At 36.7% G+C, this 15,733-nt stretch overlaps 2 protein-coding genes across 4 annotated transcripts; both read left to right on the top strand.

Annotated features, from left to right (window-relative positions):
* The first annotated feature begins 600 nt into the window (after positions 1-600).
* On the top strand, positions 601-5,873 carry LOC308397133 (uncharacterized protein). Of its 2 annotated transcripts, none has more exons than XM_080882871.1 (7): positions 601-741; positions 2,306-2,353; positions 2,872-2,891; positions 3,534-3,725; positions 4,085-4,293; positions 4,436-4,466; positions 5,568-5,873. In XM_080882871.1, exons 1-7 carry the CDS (start codon positions 695-697, stop codon positions 5,714-5,716), a joined length of 696 nt encoding a protein of 231 aa, XP_080738997.1. In that variant the 5' UTR covers positions 601-694; the 3' UTR covers positions 5,717-5,873. The 2 variants fall into 2 exon arrangements, with proteins under 2 accessions (XP_080738997.1, XP_080738998.1); XM_080882872.1 differs by lacking the exon at positions 601-741 and adding an exon at positions 768-1,334.
* Positions 5,874-6,496: 623 nt separating this feature from the next.
* On the top strand, positions 6,497-14,178 carry LOC308397134 (uncharacterized protein). 2 transcript variants are annotated; one of them, XM_080882873.1, is made up of 7 exons: positions 6,497-6,863; positions 10,923-11,074; positions 11,312-11,331; positions 12,293-12,484; positions 12,758-12,963; positions 13,044-13,071; positions 13,320-14,178. In XM_080882873.1, exons 2-7 carry the CDS (start codon positions 11,040-11,042, stop codon positions 13,403-13,405), a joined length of 567 nt encoding a protein of 188 aa, XP_080738999.1. In that variant the 5' UTR covers positions 6,497-6,863; positions 10,923-11,039; the 3' UTR covers positions 13,406-14,178. The 2 variants fall into 2 exon arrangements, with proteins under 2 accessions (XP_080738999.1, XP_080739000.1); XM_080882874.1 differs by lacking the exons at positions 10,923-11,074; positions 11,312-11,331; positions 12,293-12,484; ... (1 more) ...; positions 13,044-13,071; positions 13,320-14,178 and adding exons at positions 7,120-7,137; positions 7,541-7,733; positions 8,057-8,259; positions 8,357-8,381; positions 8,716-10,880.
* The last annotated feature ends 1,555 nt before the right edge of the window (positions 14,179-15,733 follow it).

Genomic DNA, 15,733 nt, shown 5'->3' on the forward strand with positions numbered 1-15,733 from the left:
GTGTGTGTGTGTGTGTGTGTGTGTGTGTGTGTGTGTGTGTTCCATCTACCGGAACCAAATTCCCTGTATGTGTCTGCACATATACTTGGCCAATAAACACGATTCTGATATTCTACTGTTAAAAGTGGGGATTAAAATATATGCAGAGAAAGAAGGGGAAAAGACACTCTGTTTTGCCTCAATTTCATTTTCTTTAATAAGTGAAACTTAACATATAAAGTGAAAGTACTTCGATAGAGTCAGTCTGTTAGGTCTGCACTCGCTGGCCTCGGTGACTCAGAGACTTATCCCCGTGAACAAAGCAAGACACTCAGAGCTCAGTCCATTTTAACTTGCAAGAGAAGCCGGTCTGGTCAGGATCTTGGAGCTACAAACTCCCCACCTGATCTCAGCCAACTTAAAAAAATACAGTGTCCCCTCGCAGCCTTTTATTCAGAGATATCAGTTACAGAAACACCCCATTGTAAAACCCATAAGGTTTCTCCTAAGAGTTAAGGGAGACATTTCCCAAAGTGTGGGGCCCGCCCCCTAGGGGGGCAGAGCCATTGCAGGGGGGGCGCGGCATGAAAAGGGAAAAAACAAAACAACGCTTGGACACTGCTTGCATGGGGCGCCCACACAAGCAAAGCAGGAGATGAAGCATAGCTGAATATGTTTCCAAACCAACTTCATTCTAAGCCAAAGACTAGAAAATATGGTGAAGCAAATCTTCCCTTTGGCTTCACCTGCACAAGTGCCGAGGTAGGTCTCCCCTGCAGAATTGGTTTTCCCTGCGTCGAGAGCAGCGCTGGGCTCTTCAAAAAACGGACAAACAGTATCCCACATTCTTGATTTTTAGTTCACAAACACTTGTAATAAATAGCTACTCCTGACATTTTAGAGATGTTAGCTCTTTATACAGTAAAGTTACAGTGGGATACAAATAATATCAGGCTGATCCTGCCACGATTTGCTCCCTCGGTTCAAATCACGGACAAACAGCATCCCACAGTTGTTTATGTTTTTAAACCCATTTTGCACAGAGAGGCATTTTTTGAAAAATGTATTGATAACAATGTTATTACACAGGAAAAAAAACTACATGTAAAATAATCACACCGTGACGCCTCTGCCTTTCTAAATGGAGGGACAGTAACTGCTTGTTTATATGTAAGCGTGTAAAACCTGAAGATAGAGACAAAATACTGTTAATCTGACTATCTGCCATTCTGCAATTCATCTCCTGTAAACAATAACGTGGCGCACAGCGTGACGTGGAAAAAGGCACATACCTTTAAGGTTGCGTGATGAACTCATACGTGTGGACGAAACAGCTGCGGACGTAGCGTAAAAGAGTTAGTAGTTTATTTTCTTACTACCCGCGAATTACTTGTATTTGCTAAATTGTTTACTAAATGTTTGAGGTGTGAAATAAACCGCAATGGAGCAAAATATGGGTGTGTGTGGTTGGAGGATGTGTTAGCGCGTGTGCGAGAGAGAGAGAGGGGGGGGGGGGGGGCAATATTTTTCTTGTAGAACAAAGGGGGGCCCAGCAAAAAAAGTTTGGGAACCACTAAGTTAAGGCACTGTGTGTGTGACTGTATGCACGTATGAGCATGTGAGTGCATGTGTGTGTACGTGACTCATGACTTCCTGCTAGTCATATGTGGTTACAGCCGTTTAACAACATCTATAGTCATAAAAGGGTCACCTTCCCTCACCCCCCATATATCGCTTAACCCCTTTAATGGTCCACCATATACAAGCACAGGTGAGCCCATAAATGGCAGGAAGTAAGCATTCCTTCTAAATAAAGAAACCAGAACCTTTACATGCAATGTGCCTGCAGTTAAACACTATAGCTATTACCATCCCCCACCATCCTAGATGTCGACAGAAAAATAGCTGAACATGCAGATTAGGACAAGGTTTACAGTTTTAAGCACAACAATGACAACTTTTGTCAAAATCACTCCATCACAGTCCTTCGTCATTATTTCTGTGATTTTAGCTAATTTTGGGTCCTAGTATCCAAGGCACTTTGTAGCTCACTTAAAAAAGGCACTAATATCAAATGAAATCATCTGACTCAAGTACTGTGATATGATGCAATATTATGCTCCAATTGACCCTTTTTAAATGAAGCCTTTTCATCTTTAGTGTTCTGAAAATATTTCTGTTTGGGAGATTTCCCAGTGCTCAGCATCTAAAAGCAGGAAAAAAACAGATAAGTGGATGGATGAGTGGGTGGCTGTCTGCACATGTGAAAGTGAAAGTTTTGCAGTGACCATGACTTTCATTTACACTGCATTTCATTCTACTGCAGCCTGAGGAAAGATATGCCAGAGATTGAAAGAAATTATCAAGCTCTTTTGTAAGTAACCTTTTACTTTCTTTTTTCACCCCATGATGCTGTGAACTACTTATTCTCTGCCATGCAATGTAATAATGCAGATTACCGATAAATTACAATCAAAGTACTTTATTGAGGAAATTATGCAGTCACAGTTGATTTAGTGTTAAATATTAAATTACATCTATATGGTTGACATTGAGGTGCTCCTGTTATCATACTGGACTTAGTTGTTTTTTCTGTGTCTGCTGTGCAGATAGTAAGGCTGTGGAACTTTTGCAGTGCGCACTTGTGCTTTAGAAGGAGGAGTTGGGTTTCCTGCATCATTCAGTGGCACATTTAGGTTTTCTCATCTTCTCACTGAACTGAACTGAATAATAATACAGATTAGTATCTCTTGGGTTTTTTTTTCAGACATCTATACCAGTGATAGCTTTTGTAGGGCAGCTGCCACTAAAGAGAGCTTGTGATGTACATTCACCTTGTCTGTGGATAATTATGCTGAAAAATGCTCCTTTCTGTTTCTTGATCCTTCTTAGAGACATGGAACAGGAACAAGGTGAGAAAACAAGTAGATTTTTCAAGACTGTATTTGTTAAATTCATTAAACTGCATTTGGTGATTATAAAACATCATTTATTGATACTTCTACCATGATAATTATGAAGAGCTTTAATAACCAAACAAAAATCAAAATAAATAAAGAAGAAGAAGACACACCTTGTTTTAATTCACTTTCATTTTCTGTTATAACTAAACCACCTGTGGCTGGGTGTGGCCTGCGGTGCCGTGCAGGGAAGGTGGACGCACCTGCACGGCATCCGCAATCATGCCCCACCGACTTAAGCATAGCACTGGGTCCTGTGGTGGTGTTGTTGTTGGTTATGTTGAGCTGGCAGCGGGAGAGCTGCAGCTCTGTGTGTCAATAAAGGTAACAGAGCATGTTAATGTCACCGGGTCTGCCGTGGTCATTTACACTACCCTATTAAAATGAAAGCACTGCAGCTGAGTGCTTTGTGATTACTCCAGTAGTTTCAGCACATTTGGGGAGATCCTAATCAGCACCCTTAATAGTCCATGTAAAAAGCCACTGATAGATGATATCATTTTGTTATTTCTTTCACCTCCATCTGGCTCAAGTAGTACAAAATGATGTTACAGGTGAATAATGTACTTAAATTTCTTTTTCTTTCATCTTTAGTTTTGTGGAAAAAATTCTATGTCTGGAAGGCGGGAAGAACAAATGGAGCTCATTCTCAAATTGTTCAAAAACTCAAAGACATCGGCCACACTGAGGTGGACTCTCCTGAAGATTGTGACTACCTTCTAGGTTTTTGTCCTATTGCTTCACGAGTTGGAACAGACATCACAGAGGCTCTCAACAACAAACCTCGTACGAAATGTTAAATCACACTAGTTTTCTTTTGTCATCACAAGTAAAGGGAAGTAATTTAAATCCATGAATGTTAAATTGGTATCACGAGAAATGTCATGGTAAGAAGTTGTAATTTACCTGTATGTGACCTACTTACATTAGTTGTCTTTTTCTCTTGTGTGTCAGATGGGAAGCTCCTGTGTGATATTCAGTTGAACAAGTAGATGGAAAATAATGGATGGATGAAATAATGTAAAGGGTTATGAAGAAAAGTTTTAATGTCTTACAGCCTCAGCTCAATATCTAGTAACTTAACTAACTTAAATGTTTTTTCACTTTTCTTGAACCATCTGATCCCACTGTCTCTGTCCTTATAGTGGGTAAACCAGTGATTCTGGTGGTGATGCACCACACTCATGATACTCGTCGTGTTGTAGCCAAAAGCAGCAGACAGGTCTACGACCCAGATGTCTGCCTCACTGTGGATTGTCTCTTTTATGATGGCACCCTCCTTAACTGCAGTCTCAATGACAACATGTGGGCTGAAATCAAGAATCATTTTGGAGTTCTCAGTTTGGAGACTCAGGTACTGACTAAAAAAAACTTATCTAATATTGATGTTTTGAATAAAGTAGTGGGTAGGTAGGTATGATTCAAACATTGCAGTTTGTTACAAATGCTCCAGTTAATTTGTTATTTGTATTCTAATTTTTCTTCTTCCTTTTTAGGGCTCTGACTTGCTGACCAGGATAGTCAATTGTAAGTGTGACTACAACCATGAATTTCCAATTACAGCTTTTTTTTGCCCCAGTTTTACATTCAGATTAAAATGACAATGTATGTAGTTATCCCACCTGTGAAATTAGCTGAAAAGTACCTCAAAAGTTACACAGAACAGATGCAAACTGAGGGTTTAGATACACAGGAGGACATTAGGGCAGAATGGACACACATTTGGAACACAACTGAACAGACCAGACATGACTGTGGAGACAGAAAGGGATCATAAAACATGATAGCTATTGCATTACCAAAGCACACAGATTAAACTTGATCATAACCTAGGAACATGAAGTAGAATATTAAAGAATAAAAAGAACAGAGAATACTATAGATTACCAAGGAAAATAGCAACCAGCTAAAGTTACAAAGAAGCCAGACCTAAAAACCAGAGGTTCTCAAAACACGAGGAACCGTAACCTCATAAATTCAAAACACTGGGCCAAAGACCCACATATGAACTTGATTCCCATCCCATTCTTAATCCATTAAATATGATATTGACCCAACCTTTTCAAATACAATTGCTTCATAGCTTCAATAGCTTTAACTAGACATTGTACAAGGTTTAGAAGTGTGTTTATGGGATTTTTTGACCATTAATCCAGAAGCACATTTGTGAAGTCAGACACTGATGTTGACAGCAATCTCTGACTTTACGTGGCCTTTATCTTTGCTGCTAAATTGCTGTCGTTCCCAATCACTTCCACTTTGTTAATTCATTAATAATGAGAAAATTTCACAACTGAATTTGTTGCACCAGTGGCATCCTATCATGGTACCACACTGAAATTTACTGAGCTCCTGAGAGCGACCTGGTCTTTCGGTCTTTCATAAATGTTTGTAGAAGCAGTCTGCATGGCTGGGTGCTTGACTCGATAAATCAGAGGTTAAGAACGTGATTGGAGCACCTGAGTTCAATGATTTAGATGGGCCCATGAAAATAGAAACTTTGATATTATTATTATTATTATTATTATTATTTTAATTGCAGTTTCTGCCATTTGCATTATGTTTTGTATTTTATATATAATATTAAAAAATACCACCTTTAATAATCTTTGTTTTTCTTCATTTTAGGGATAAAGAACCATCTACTGATTGTAGCACTCATCATTGCATTCATTTTTGTCATCATTCTAGTGACACTTACACAAGTAGACAAGGTCGAGCATGCTCATGCTGAAGGCACTAACAAGTCGTCAAGTACAAATAAAACATATGTGTGAAATAATTCTGCTGAATGTATTATCATAATTATGCTCATAAAGAATAAATACAAATCTTTCCTGTCTTGTTGCTTTTCTGTACTTTATCTTATTAACCTTTTACTTTTTACTAAAAATGTAATTTACTAATAAATAACAATAAATATGGTGATGTGAAAAAGTGATTTGCCTCATTCCTGATTTCCTATTTTTTGTCACACTGAAATGAGATCATCAATCAAGTTTAAATATTACACAAAGATAACACAAGTAAGAAAAATGTTTTAAATGTAGGTGTTTATTATTAAAGAGGGAAAAATCTAATCCTACATGGCCTTGTGCGAAAAAGGGAGCCTAAGCCTACTAACTGGCTGGGCCACCCTTAGCAGCAACAACTGCAATCAAGCATTTGAGAGTCTTTTCGAGCACCGTGGGGGAACTTTGTCCGACTCATCTTTGCAGAATTGATGTAATTCAGCCACATTGGAGGGTTTTCAAGCATGAAGCGCCTGTTTAAAGTCATACCGTAGCATCTCACTCGGATCATTGTGCTTCAGAGTACATAGTTGTGGATGCACCGCACCTTCGTCACGAGGTAAACAGTAAATGACACACATAGCGTGTAAGGTGACTCAGATTTAAAATATTGATTGATTTACTAATCAGTGTTGATGTTATTAAAATATTTTAAAATGCCTGTGTGCACAAAAACATTTGTAATTTTGGAAATACATTTTATGCCACTCGTCTCTCTTCAGCATAAATGTAGTTAGTTGAGTTGTTGGGTGGGGGATACTGATATTTTCTACTTCAACTTTCAGTGTCAGGTGAAGCTTGTGTTTTGGACTGACTTCATTTTTCTACAACACTGCTTCCCAGTGGTCGTGATCAGTATTGCAGATTCTAATGAGATGAACAAACAACTGTTTTTTCTTTTTAATTTTTTATCAAGGTTCATCTTTATATTGTATCACACACATTTACAATGATTTTCAATAACTCACACCTCCTACCTTTCTTGTCTTTTCTCTCTCAAAACACATTCTCATCTCTGTTTTGTCTTTGTTTCTCAAATCAAAAGTGAAAGTGCTGCACTGAGAGGCGGTCGGGGAGGGGCTTTTAGCGTCTTCAGTGTGCCCGTGACACGAGTCACGTATCAAGCTCTTCCGTAAGTCGACTTTTAAAATGATTAACTAACCATATAAGGCTTTGAAGTGCTCCCTCATCTCTAACGTGCATGCACACACTCTTCTAAGGTGGTCTTTCTTTTTTCGTTTTTGACTTTGTCTGGATCCAGTAAAAGCTCGTGCAGAGCTTTCAGTGTTACCAACACTGACACATATTTACCTGCTGGCTGAATTGTTCAACTTTTTAAATTCCCACTAAATGCTAATTTCTTCTTCCACTTGTTTCCCAACGCAAAGAAAAGAAAGAAGAAAATGGTGAGAAAATACATTTACTTTATTACGTTTGTTAAACACTTGATGGCGCCATACAGCTGACAGTTCGTGAATGCAGCATTTTGCAGCATAATAGGGAACTGTTAAAGACATAAAGAGAAGTAAAGGAGGAGTGAATCTTTGACTTATGGCGGTGGTTTCACTAGATTTGGGGAGCACTTGATCTAGTGTCCAATCCAGTCACCTGGATTAGCTGACATGTGCATTTCCATTCATTAAGAAAAGCTCACATGGAAAAAGCTACATTCACACTGACAGTAATTCACCCACTTCCTTTAGTTTTTGCTTATTTAGATCATGATTCATATAACTGGCACACACACAACATAAACTGCATAAAAATTATAAGCATATGCCTAAAATATTCTTTTTCATCCATCTTTAGCTTCGGGGAAAAAAATTATTTATCTTTGAAGCTGGAAATACAAATGGGGCTCATCGTCACATTGTTGAAAGGTTGAAAGATGTTGGCCAAGCAGAGGTGAACGCTCTAAATGAATGCGACTATCTTCTGGTTTTCTGTCCTGCTGTTTCACGAGTTGGAACGGACATCGGAGAGGCTCTGGACAACATGCCCCGTGAGGAAAATTGAATTAGTTTTTCTATTGTCTTCACTAATATTGTGAAGGAGTTGGTGCTTCTAAGTAACCGGGGAGATTTACTGACAAATCCAGTGTCAATATTGTTTCTTAGATAAGGGCTATTCTCATATCTTTTTTGGACTAATGAAAAAATAGAAAATAAAAACAAGGATTAAGAAATCGGAGGTGAAGGATCTTGTTTACTGTAGAAGAATGTTCAGCTTATATGTCCTGCAGTATAATCTAAAGATGGAGTAATCCAAATTTTTGTTTATGTTATGGTTCTGAATCATTTCATCCTGTTGTCTCTGTGGTTACAGGTGGTAAACCAGTAATACTGGTGGTGATGCATCCCACCTTCAATCCCGATTATGTTGTAGCTGAAAGCCGGAGACAAGTGACCAACCCAAATGTCCGCCTCACTGTGGACTGTCTGTTTCATGATGGCAAGCTCCTCAAGTCTAAACGTAACAATAAGATGTGGAATGAAATAGAGATATTTTTGGAAGTTTCCACTCTCCAGGTAATGACAAAATGTATTGATCTGTTATCAGGTTTACACATAATTATTTTGGCATATACTTAAATACTTTATTTCTTTGTTTCATTTTATTATTCAGGTTTTGTGGTTTGGAACGATCAAATGTAAGTATGATTGTTCCAGTTTCATACTATAACATTAAGGAGTGTTTCCCTAAGGGACACGTTTTAAAGTAATTATCCCTCTTTGTTTTGTCTTGATAAGTCAGCATGTTAGAATAAAGCCTACTTGCTCATGGATTGCGACTAATTCTCCAAGCCATTGCTGTATACAACAAAGAGGAATATATAGTTTAAACATATTAAAGTATACTATAAATAGTCTTTTGGTGTTCAAAACTTTGAATCATAGAATTTAATATTCTAATAATGACTTTGGATTGTTTGGCCTATAAGAATGATCTGAGGTAACTCATTGCTCTTTTATTCTTCATTTTAGATTTGAAGAATCGTCGAGTACTTCGGATTGCAGCTCTAACTGCTGTAGCGATCTTTGTGTATTTCAACAGTCCTGAAATAAAAAAGAAAATAGGGCTGTGAGAGCAGTCCCTGGATAGCAAAACCAAAAGGAATCTATTTTTTAAGGTCAAGGAGTCATATGGCTAAGTTCAAGGCTAAGTTGGAAATAAGTACATAATCACATATTTTAGGTAATCGATTCAGCAACAACAACAACAACAATAATAACAATAATAAGGAGAAAGATTATTAGATGAGCACTAGGACATTTTTCTAGCCATGTCATTAATGCAGACAGCAAACTAGATGCACATTTCTATGAAAACAAATTGTCCTGTAAAACAACACTGTGCACTGCTGTACTGATATACAGTGTTGGTTTACTAAAATCACTTCACACATCCAGGGTATCTTGTTGGTTATATTGCAACTTGGTGAAGCTATAAATAAAAGCAAATCATCTCTATGACGTAATTCTGCTGATTTGTCCAAATAATCTTATCAAAACGAAATCATTTGTGAATAATAAATTCAAATGTTTCATATTTCTGTTGCTTGTCTACGCTTATTAATTTATCTTGGATCTAAGTGTGAGTAAACCCTTACGTAACATTACATCCTTTAACCACCAATACCTTCACTGCATTTTGCCTGTAATTTATACAGACCTGTTACATTTTGTTTATATCTTCTGCTGTTATTGAATTGTATTTTTTGTTGTATTACTTTCACATCAGTAAATAATGGCGTGCAGCTCCTACATCCTGGAAATATTTGTTTATTTACAGCTGAGTTGAATTGCACAAGCCACTGTAAATAAATGTAAATAAAACAGCAAAAGAGTTTAAATGTTTTAGCATTAACTGTCCTAAACATAAAAAATGAAATGATTGTCTGCTGAGCAGCTGAGTGGAAGCCCTTCCTTTGAGTCAAAAACAACAGTAGTGCAGGGTGTGATACGGGGCGGGACAACCAATGACAAGTTGATACCATATGAACATGCACTGTGTTGCAGTGTGGATACATGAATCTCCTTTATGTAGTATTTTTTTCTTAGGTAATGTAAATATAAACATATTTGGATCTGACATTTGTCAGATCTGGACTCAAAACGTGAATCTGATACCAGTGAAAACAAGATGATATGGCCAATCTATTCTTATTACTATCAAATTTGTTTACTAGGCCATGCAGAAGCAGCATCAGTAACCAAGAGAGCTAAGACAACACAGAGGAAAATGAAGGCTAAGTGAAATTAGCTTGGAGGCATTTCACTCTGGCTAACCAACAGTATTTACTTGCATGTTGGCAAATGTTTTTAACTTAAGAGCAGCTATGGTCAAGTGAGCTGACACTACTATTTCTCTCTCTCTCGCTCACTCTCACTGTCAGTGCATGTAGTGTAACAACAAATGCTTTTACTGCACTTAACATGTTGTCCCCAAGTCTATGAGTTTTATTAAATGTCAGCAGTTGCATGTGTTTGTGTGCATGTGTGTGATGGTTGAGCAGTAAAAGGACTCAAACTGAGAAAAGGAAAGAAGAAACTAGTGTGACTGTAAATAATAAAGCAAATAGCTTTTGTTCATTTTTAATTTAAATATTTTTGTCCTGTTGTCACTAATAAATAATTATTAGTTATTTATTTGAATTATTTACATTCAAAACATATTATTGAAGTAATATTTGTGTTGAGACTGACGTTGCCTGAAACATTAAAAAACACAAAGCTTAATTAACAGCTCAGTTAACCTCGGTACTGCATACTCGTTATCGGTAGATACCTGACACCATTATGCTGGTATGAGAACCGAGTAAAAGGAATACATTTTGACATCACCTGTCTCTTAGTTAGAATAAATGTAATAAATTAGTTTTCAGTGACACATGAAGTTGGTGTTTTGGACTTCAGTCCAATCAGAGCCACTTTCAGATTGTCTTTTTACAACACTGCCACCCAGTGGATATATTTGTCATATTGCTTGAGAAGAACAAACAGTAGAAGTTGTTGTGAAAGCCTGGGTAAATATTAATTGTGTACACCTACGCTATGTGGTGCAATTAACCCCAATTTTTGAACATGTAGTTTGAAGACCCCAACATTGTAACTGCTAGTGTCTTTGTATTGCACACTATAGTAACTACATTTCCTCCGCTGCTGCTGTGCTCTTATCTTATTTCCTTCAGCACACAGTTATGTCTGCAGTTCCTGTTCCGTGACTGACACGCTGCCTTCAACAAACAGTGGAAGGAAGACTGGACGTGGGGGAAGGGTGTTCACTGGTCTTGAGCGTGTGATAAAATATGGCAGAGACACCAACATCTTATCAAAGTACTCCGTAAGTAAGCTTCTTAAATATTGGTTTTAGATCCTTTTTCTCAGACTGTTAAAAGCTAAATCCCAGATTATACACTGCTAAGATTTGGGGTTTTTTCATTTGTTTTTTTATGCTGTGTTCTATTATAAGTTTGCGAAGAACAGCTGTTACCAGGATGTACGCATATTTACCTGAAGTTATTCAGCTTTGTTAAAGTCTGACTAAGGCACCTTTCTCTCTTTCCACGTCTCTACTTAGAAGCACAAATGAAGAAAATGGTGAGCAATTACATTTGTTTTTTCTAACTTAATCTCAAACACTTTACACTTCCTGACAGCACCATGCAGCAGACTAGTAAAAAGGAACCTCAAGTTTGGCGAATTGCAGAATTTGCAACTAAAATTGGAATTGCTTTTGGTTAAATGAGAGTGCATACTGGACTTGCAGTATATTCACTGCCTAGAAATGTAAATAATTGCTCCTGCTGCTCATAATTACTCTCATTTTTCATGTCTACGTCTAGTTTTAGACGTACCAGCACTGCTCAAACAGTTAATGCATCCTTACACTTCTGTGACTGCGACTGCATTGTCTTTGACCTTTTAAACTCTGGTTAAAAGCACCACGGTGTTGCAGGCCACTAAACATGCTCTGTTTTTTTCTGTATTGTTTTAACTTAGTTTCACTTTCTCTTTTAACTGGAAATTGTATTAGCATGCTAATCCATGCTAATCTAAACTGAAGGGCAGAGCTGCAGGTCTATGATTACTTCTGTGGTTTAAAGTTTAAACAGATTTTGGGAGCAGCTAAAAAAATCTATTTTGCTTAGATGGACTTCCATTAGATCTCTTCAGGTCTAATTAGATCTAAGTGTGCTAAGGGTACTTCCTGTTATTTCAAAGAAGACCTTCAAACACGTACTTAAAACCTTTTTATTCTTACAGTTAATTCTTTGTGTGTATGTGTGTGTGTGTGTTGTCTTGTATTTTATTACTACATAGTTTTTATCTTCCTATCTTTTAATTTAAGCACATTGTGTCTAATGAAATTTTCTACATTAATAAAATGTACATTCATACATTATACATTCTGTAATTAACATTGAGGTGAAAAGTTGACATAATTTTTAGATTATTTTGAAACTTGCAGAATGGACTCAAGGTTTATCTTCTTTTGCTTGAAGCTGTGTAGCTACACAAAGTTAAGAACAATTATCTAATTTTTTTCCCAAATCTTTAGCTTTGGGGGAAAAGTTCTACGTCTTCGTGGAGGGAAAGACAAATGGGACTCATCATTTCATTGTTAGAAAGATGATCACCTTTGGCCAAAGAGAGGTGAAGTCTCCAGAAGAATGTGACTACATTCTGGTTTTCTGTCCTGTTGTTTCACGAGTTGGAACCGACATCACAGAAGCCCTGAGCAACATGCCCCGTAAGAAAAGCTACATTATATTATTTAGCACTGATTGAATCTTATAAATGATTGTGGGAAGGTATTCTAAAAAATGCAACTGTATGTGACTGGTCTTACATTAGGTATCCACCCATGCAGTATTTACATAGAAAACTGGTTCAGCAACATGTGGCTCTTCAGGCAAAGAGCCACATGCAGCTTTTATGTTCTTACAGCATAGGCTACAGATGGAAAACATATTTTGAATTTCTTGTTTTCAATCATTTCACCCTCTCTTCTTTGTGTTTTCAGGTGATAAACCAGCAATTCTGGTAGTGATGCATCATACCTTCGATACTGATTATGTTGCGGGTGAAAGCCGGAGACAGGTGGATAACCCACATGTCCGCCTCACTGTGGACTGTCTGTTTTATGAAGACAAACTCCTGAATTCCAACCAGAATGAGATCATGTGGCATGAGGTGAAGAAATTTTTGCGGGTTTCTCCTCCTACTCAGGTAAGTGACTGATCTAACACAAGGCTTATTATCAGTAAAGGATGATCACTGTGGCTGATTTCTTTCATTCTTTCTTTCAGATGTTTCCCTGTCAGAACTTCATGGACCGTAAGTATGACTGTAATATTTTGTCTTTTTAATTTAGTGAATTTTTTCTAAAGTGTTTTAGTGTAGAATTCCTCTTTGGTTTAAATTTCATTAACTGTCTAATGTGATGTAATTTAGCTTTTGAACTTGATCACATTTGTTTCCATATGCAGCGCTGTCAATCAGATTAATCAGAATATAACAATGGTAATTGTAAATGATACCAGACTTATTGCTCTTTTCTTCTTTCTTTCTTTTTTTTTTTTTAGGTTGGATAATACCTTTGACGGTGGCAATAGTACTTGCTACAATTTTGCTTCTGCTATTACTTTTAGGCCTATTTTTAAAACGTTAAAAAGTCGCTGAAAGTGAAAGCTGATGTGGGTGTTTGTAGAGATGAGTCTCTTGATCAGTTAGCAAAAGTAGAATAGAAGTGAAATGATGTAAAAACTGATTATGCTGATAGATATGTGAACAAATTCACTTTACTTGATGATAATATGAAATTATGTCATTATATTTCAAGTTTGTAGTTTGGTGTGTGTGTGTGTGTGTGTGTGTGTGTGTGTGTGTGTGTGTGTGTGTGTGTGTGTGTGTGTGTGTGTGAATGTGGAGGTGGGGTTAATAAATAAAAACTCAGTTCTGAAATAAATCATATTTGTTAATAGTAATAATAATATTATTATATTTATTATGTTATAATTATGCAGCTTTATTTGATTATAATGTTGAGATTATATAATTTGTCAAGTACAAATTAAATCATGCGTATATGTGTGTGTTTTCTGTATTCATTTATTTATCTCTTTGTTTTAATAGTTTATTTATTAATTTTAGAAAAAATAAAGAGAGAAAACTCATATGCAGTATACATCTTTAGCAGTGATACCTTTGCTACATTTTCCCCAAAATATTTTGTTATACCTTTTGTTTACGTCGTCTGCTTTGGTTTTGTTTTTTCTAGAATTACTTTCCAAAAAATGAAACGTAAAAAATTAGATGAAACTTTTCTTTTTACTGGAAATACTTGGTTATTTACAGTGTTTTGATCAGTATAAAACACTGGAAATTAACCAGAAAAATATATAATTTTTAGCATTTATCGTTTTTTTATTCTACGTTTATGTTCTCATGTTCCACACACCTGTTGTATCTTTCAAAGTTCTGATATTTTAAGAAGAAAACAATGCACTGCTGGACTGTGAAAACTCTTTTTTTGTTTGTAATTATACTTTCTCCTTGCAGGCTTTCACAAATATTAAAAAGTTGTGGGTTTTCCTCTATAACTATTTTTACAGAAGATGAGTAGTTATTCAATCAGCTAACAATTATAATCACATCTTGGCAGAACTTTTTTTCTTCTCACATCAAAGCTTTACTACATGATCATTAAGGTCTCTTTCATGAATGGTTTATAGTTGCAATAGCAATATCAAATTCTGAGGTGATTAGAGATAATAAAAAAATGAATACTACAAACCACTTGAACAACATTAGATTATGAAAATGACCAATAAAAGACCAGAGTTATAGCACCCAGACACAATTTAGGCATTGCTGAATTAGCTTTGGAGATGACCACATCAGTTGCATTGGATGGGAAAACTGTCTTCACTGTGTTTCTGTGTCACTTCGTCTTTGATGTCAAAGTTGTGCTGCTGCTTAAATGTGCTCAACATAAGGGCATAGAAAGCAATGAGAAGTGTTAGAAGATGTACATAAACTCCCAGGTGTACCGTCCCTGCCTTAGGATGATAAAGCAGAGTATGCTTTATGATGGCCTGTGCTATGATTGACAAGTCAACGCCATTTGAGAATACAATGTGTTTTACAGTCAGATTCAGCCCTTGCTTCTCATGTGACTTTTCAAAGCACCAGGTTGGAACTGGGTGTGGCATTAGTGTGGCTACATGCAACTTTCAGCTCTTTATTTTCTATTAAACACAGTAATCTTTAGAAAGTACAGAGGCACCAATCCCATTTTGTGAACATACTGTATATTTCAAATGCACAATTGACATTGTTTTATCTTGCATCAAACACTTTTGTGGTTTGTTCCTCTCATGAAATAGTGCGTCCACTAGGTGGAGATGCTGTAAAAAGATGCCATGTGAAAGGGGAACAGGAATAACGCCTGTCTTCAGATAGCAGCATCATGTGACACTGAAAGGACCTGTTTACTGACTGACCCTTTGCAAATCAAAAGTGAAAGTACTGGAATAGACAAGCATTCATTGTTTTTTCAGTGTGGTGAAGAAAATGTCAGACACAAGAGATTACCAAAGGATATTGTAAGTAAACATCTGAATTTTAAAAAACAAAAAAATCTCTCTTAGGCTGTGAAATGCTGCCTCTCTGCCATGCATTAGAGTAATAGATTTCTATCCATCTAAGGTTGTTTTCTATTTTTAGCTTAGTCTTCCAGTTCTAGTAAGGGTTTACACTGAGCACCTTTTACTAACCTTGTTACATATTAACCAACTAGCTGTATTTATTGGATTGTTAAATTCAGACTAAAAGCTGCTTTCTCTTTCATAATCCCGATACAGAGACCAGGAAGAAGTAGAGCAAGGTGGGAAAAAATACAACCTATTTTCTTATTTTATGAAACACTTAATGTTGCCTCCATAACACAACACTAACTTTGTAGTTGCTGATGAATAGAGCAAGTTGCAGCTGTAGC

The sequence above is a fragment of the Rhamphochromis sp. 'chilingali' genome (genome assembly GCF_963969265.1).
Source record: "Rhamphochromis sp. 'chilingali' genome assembly, chromosome: 5".
Lineage (NCBI taxonomy): Eukaryota > Metazoa > Chordata > Actinopteri > Cichliformes > Cichlidae > Rhamphochromis > Rhamphochromis sp. 'chilingali'.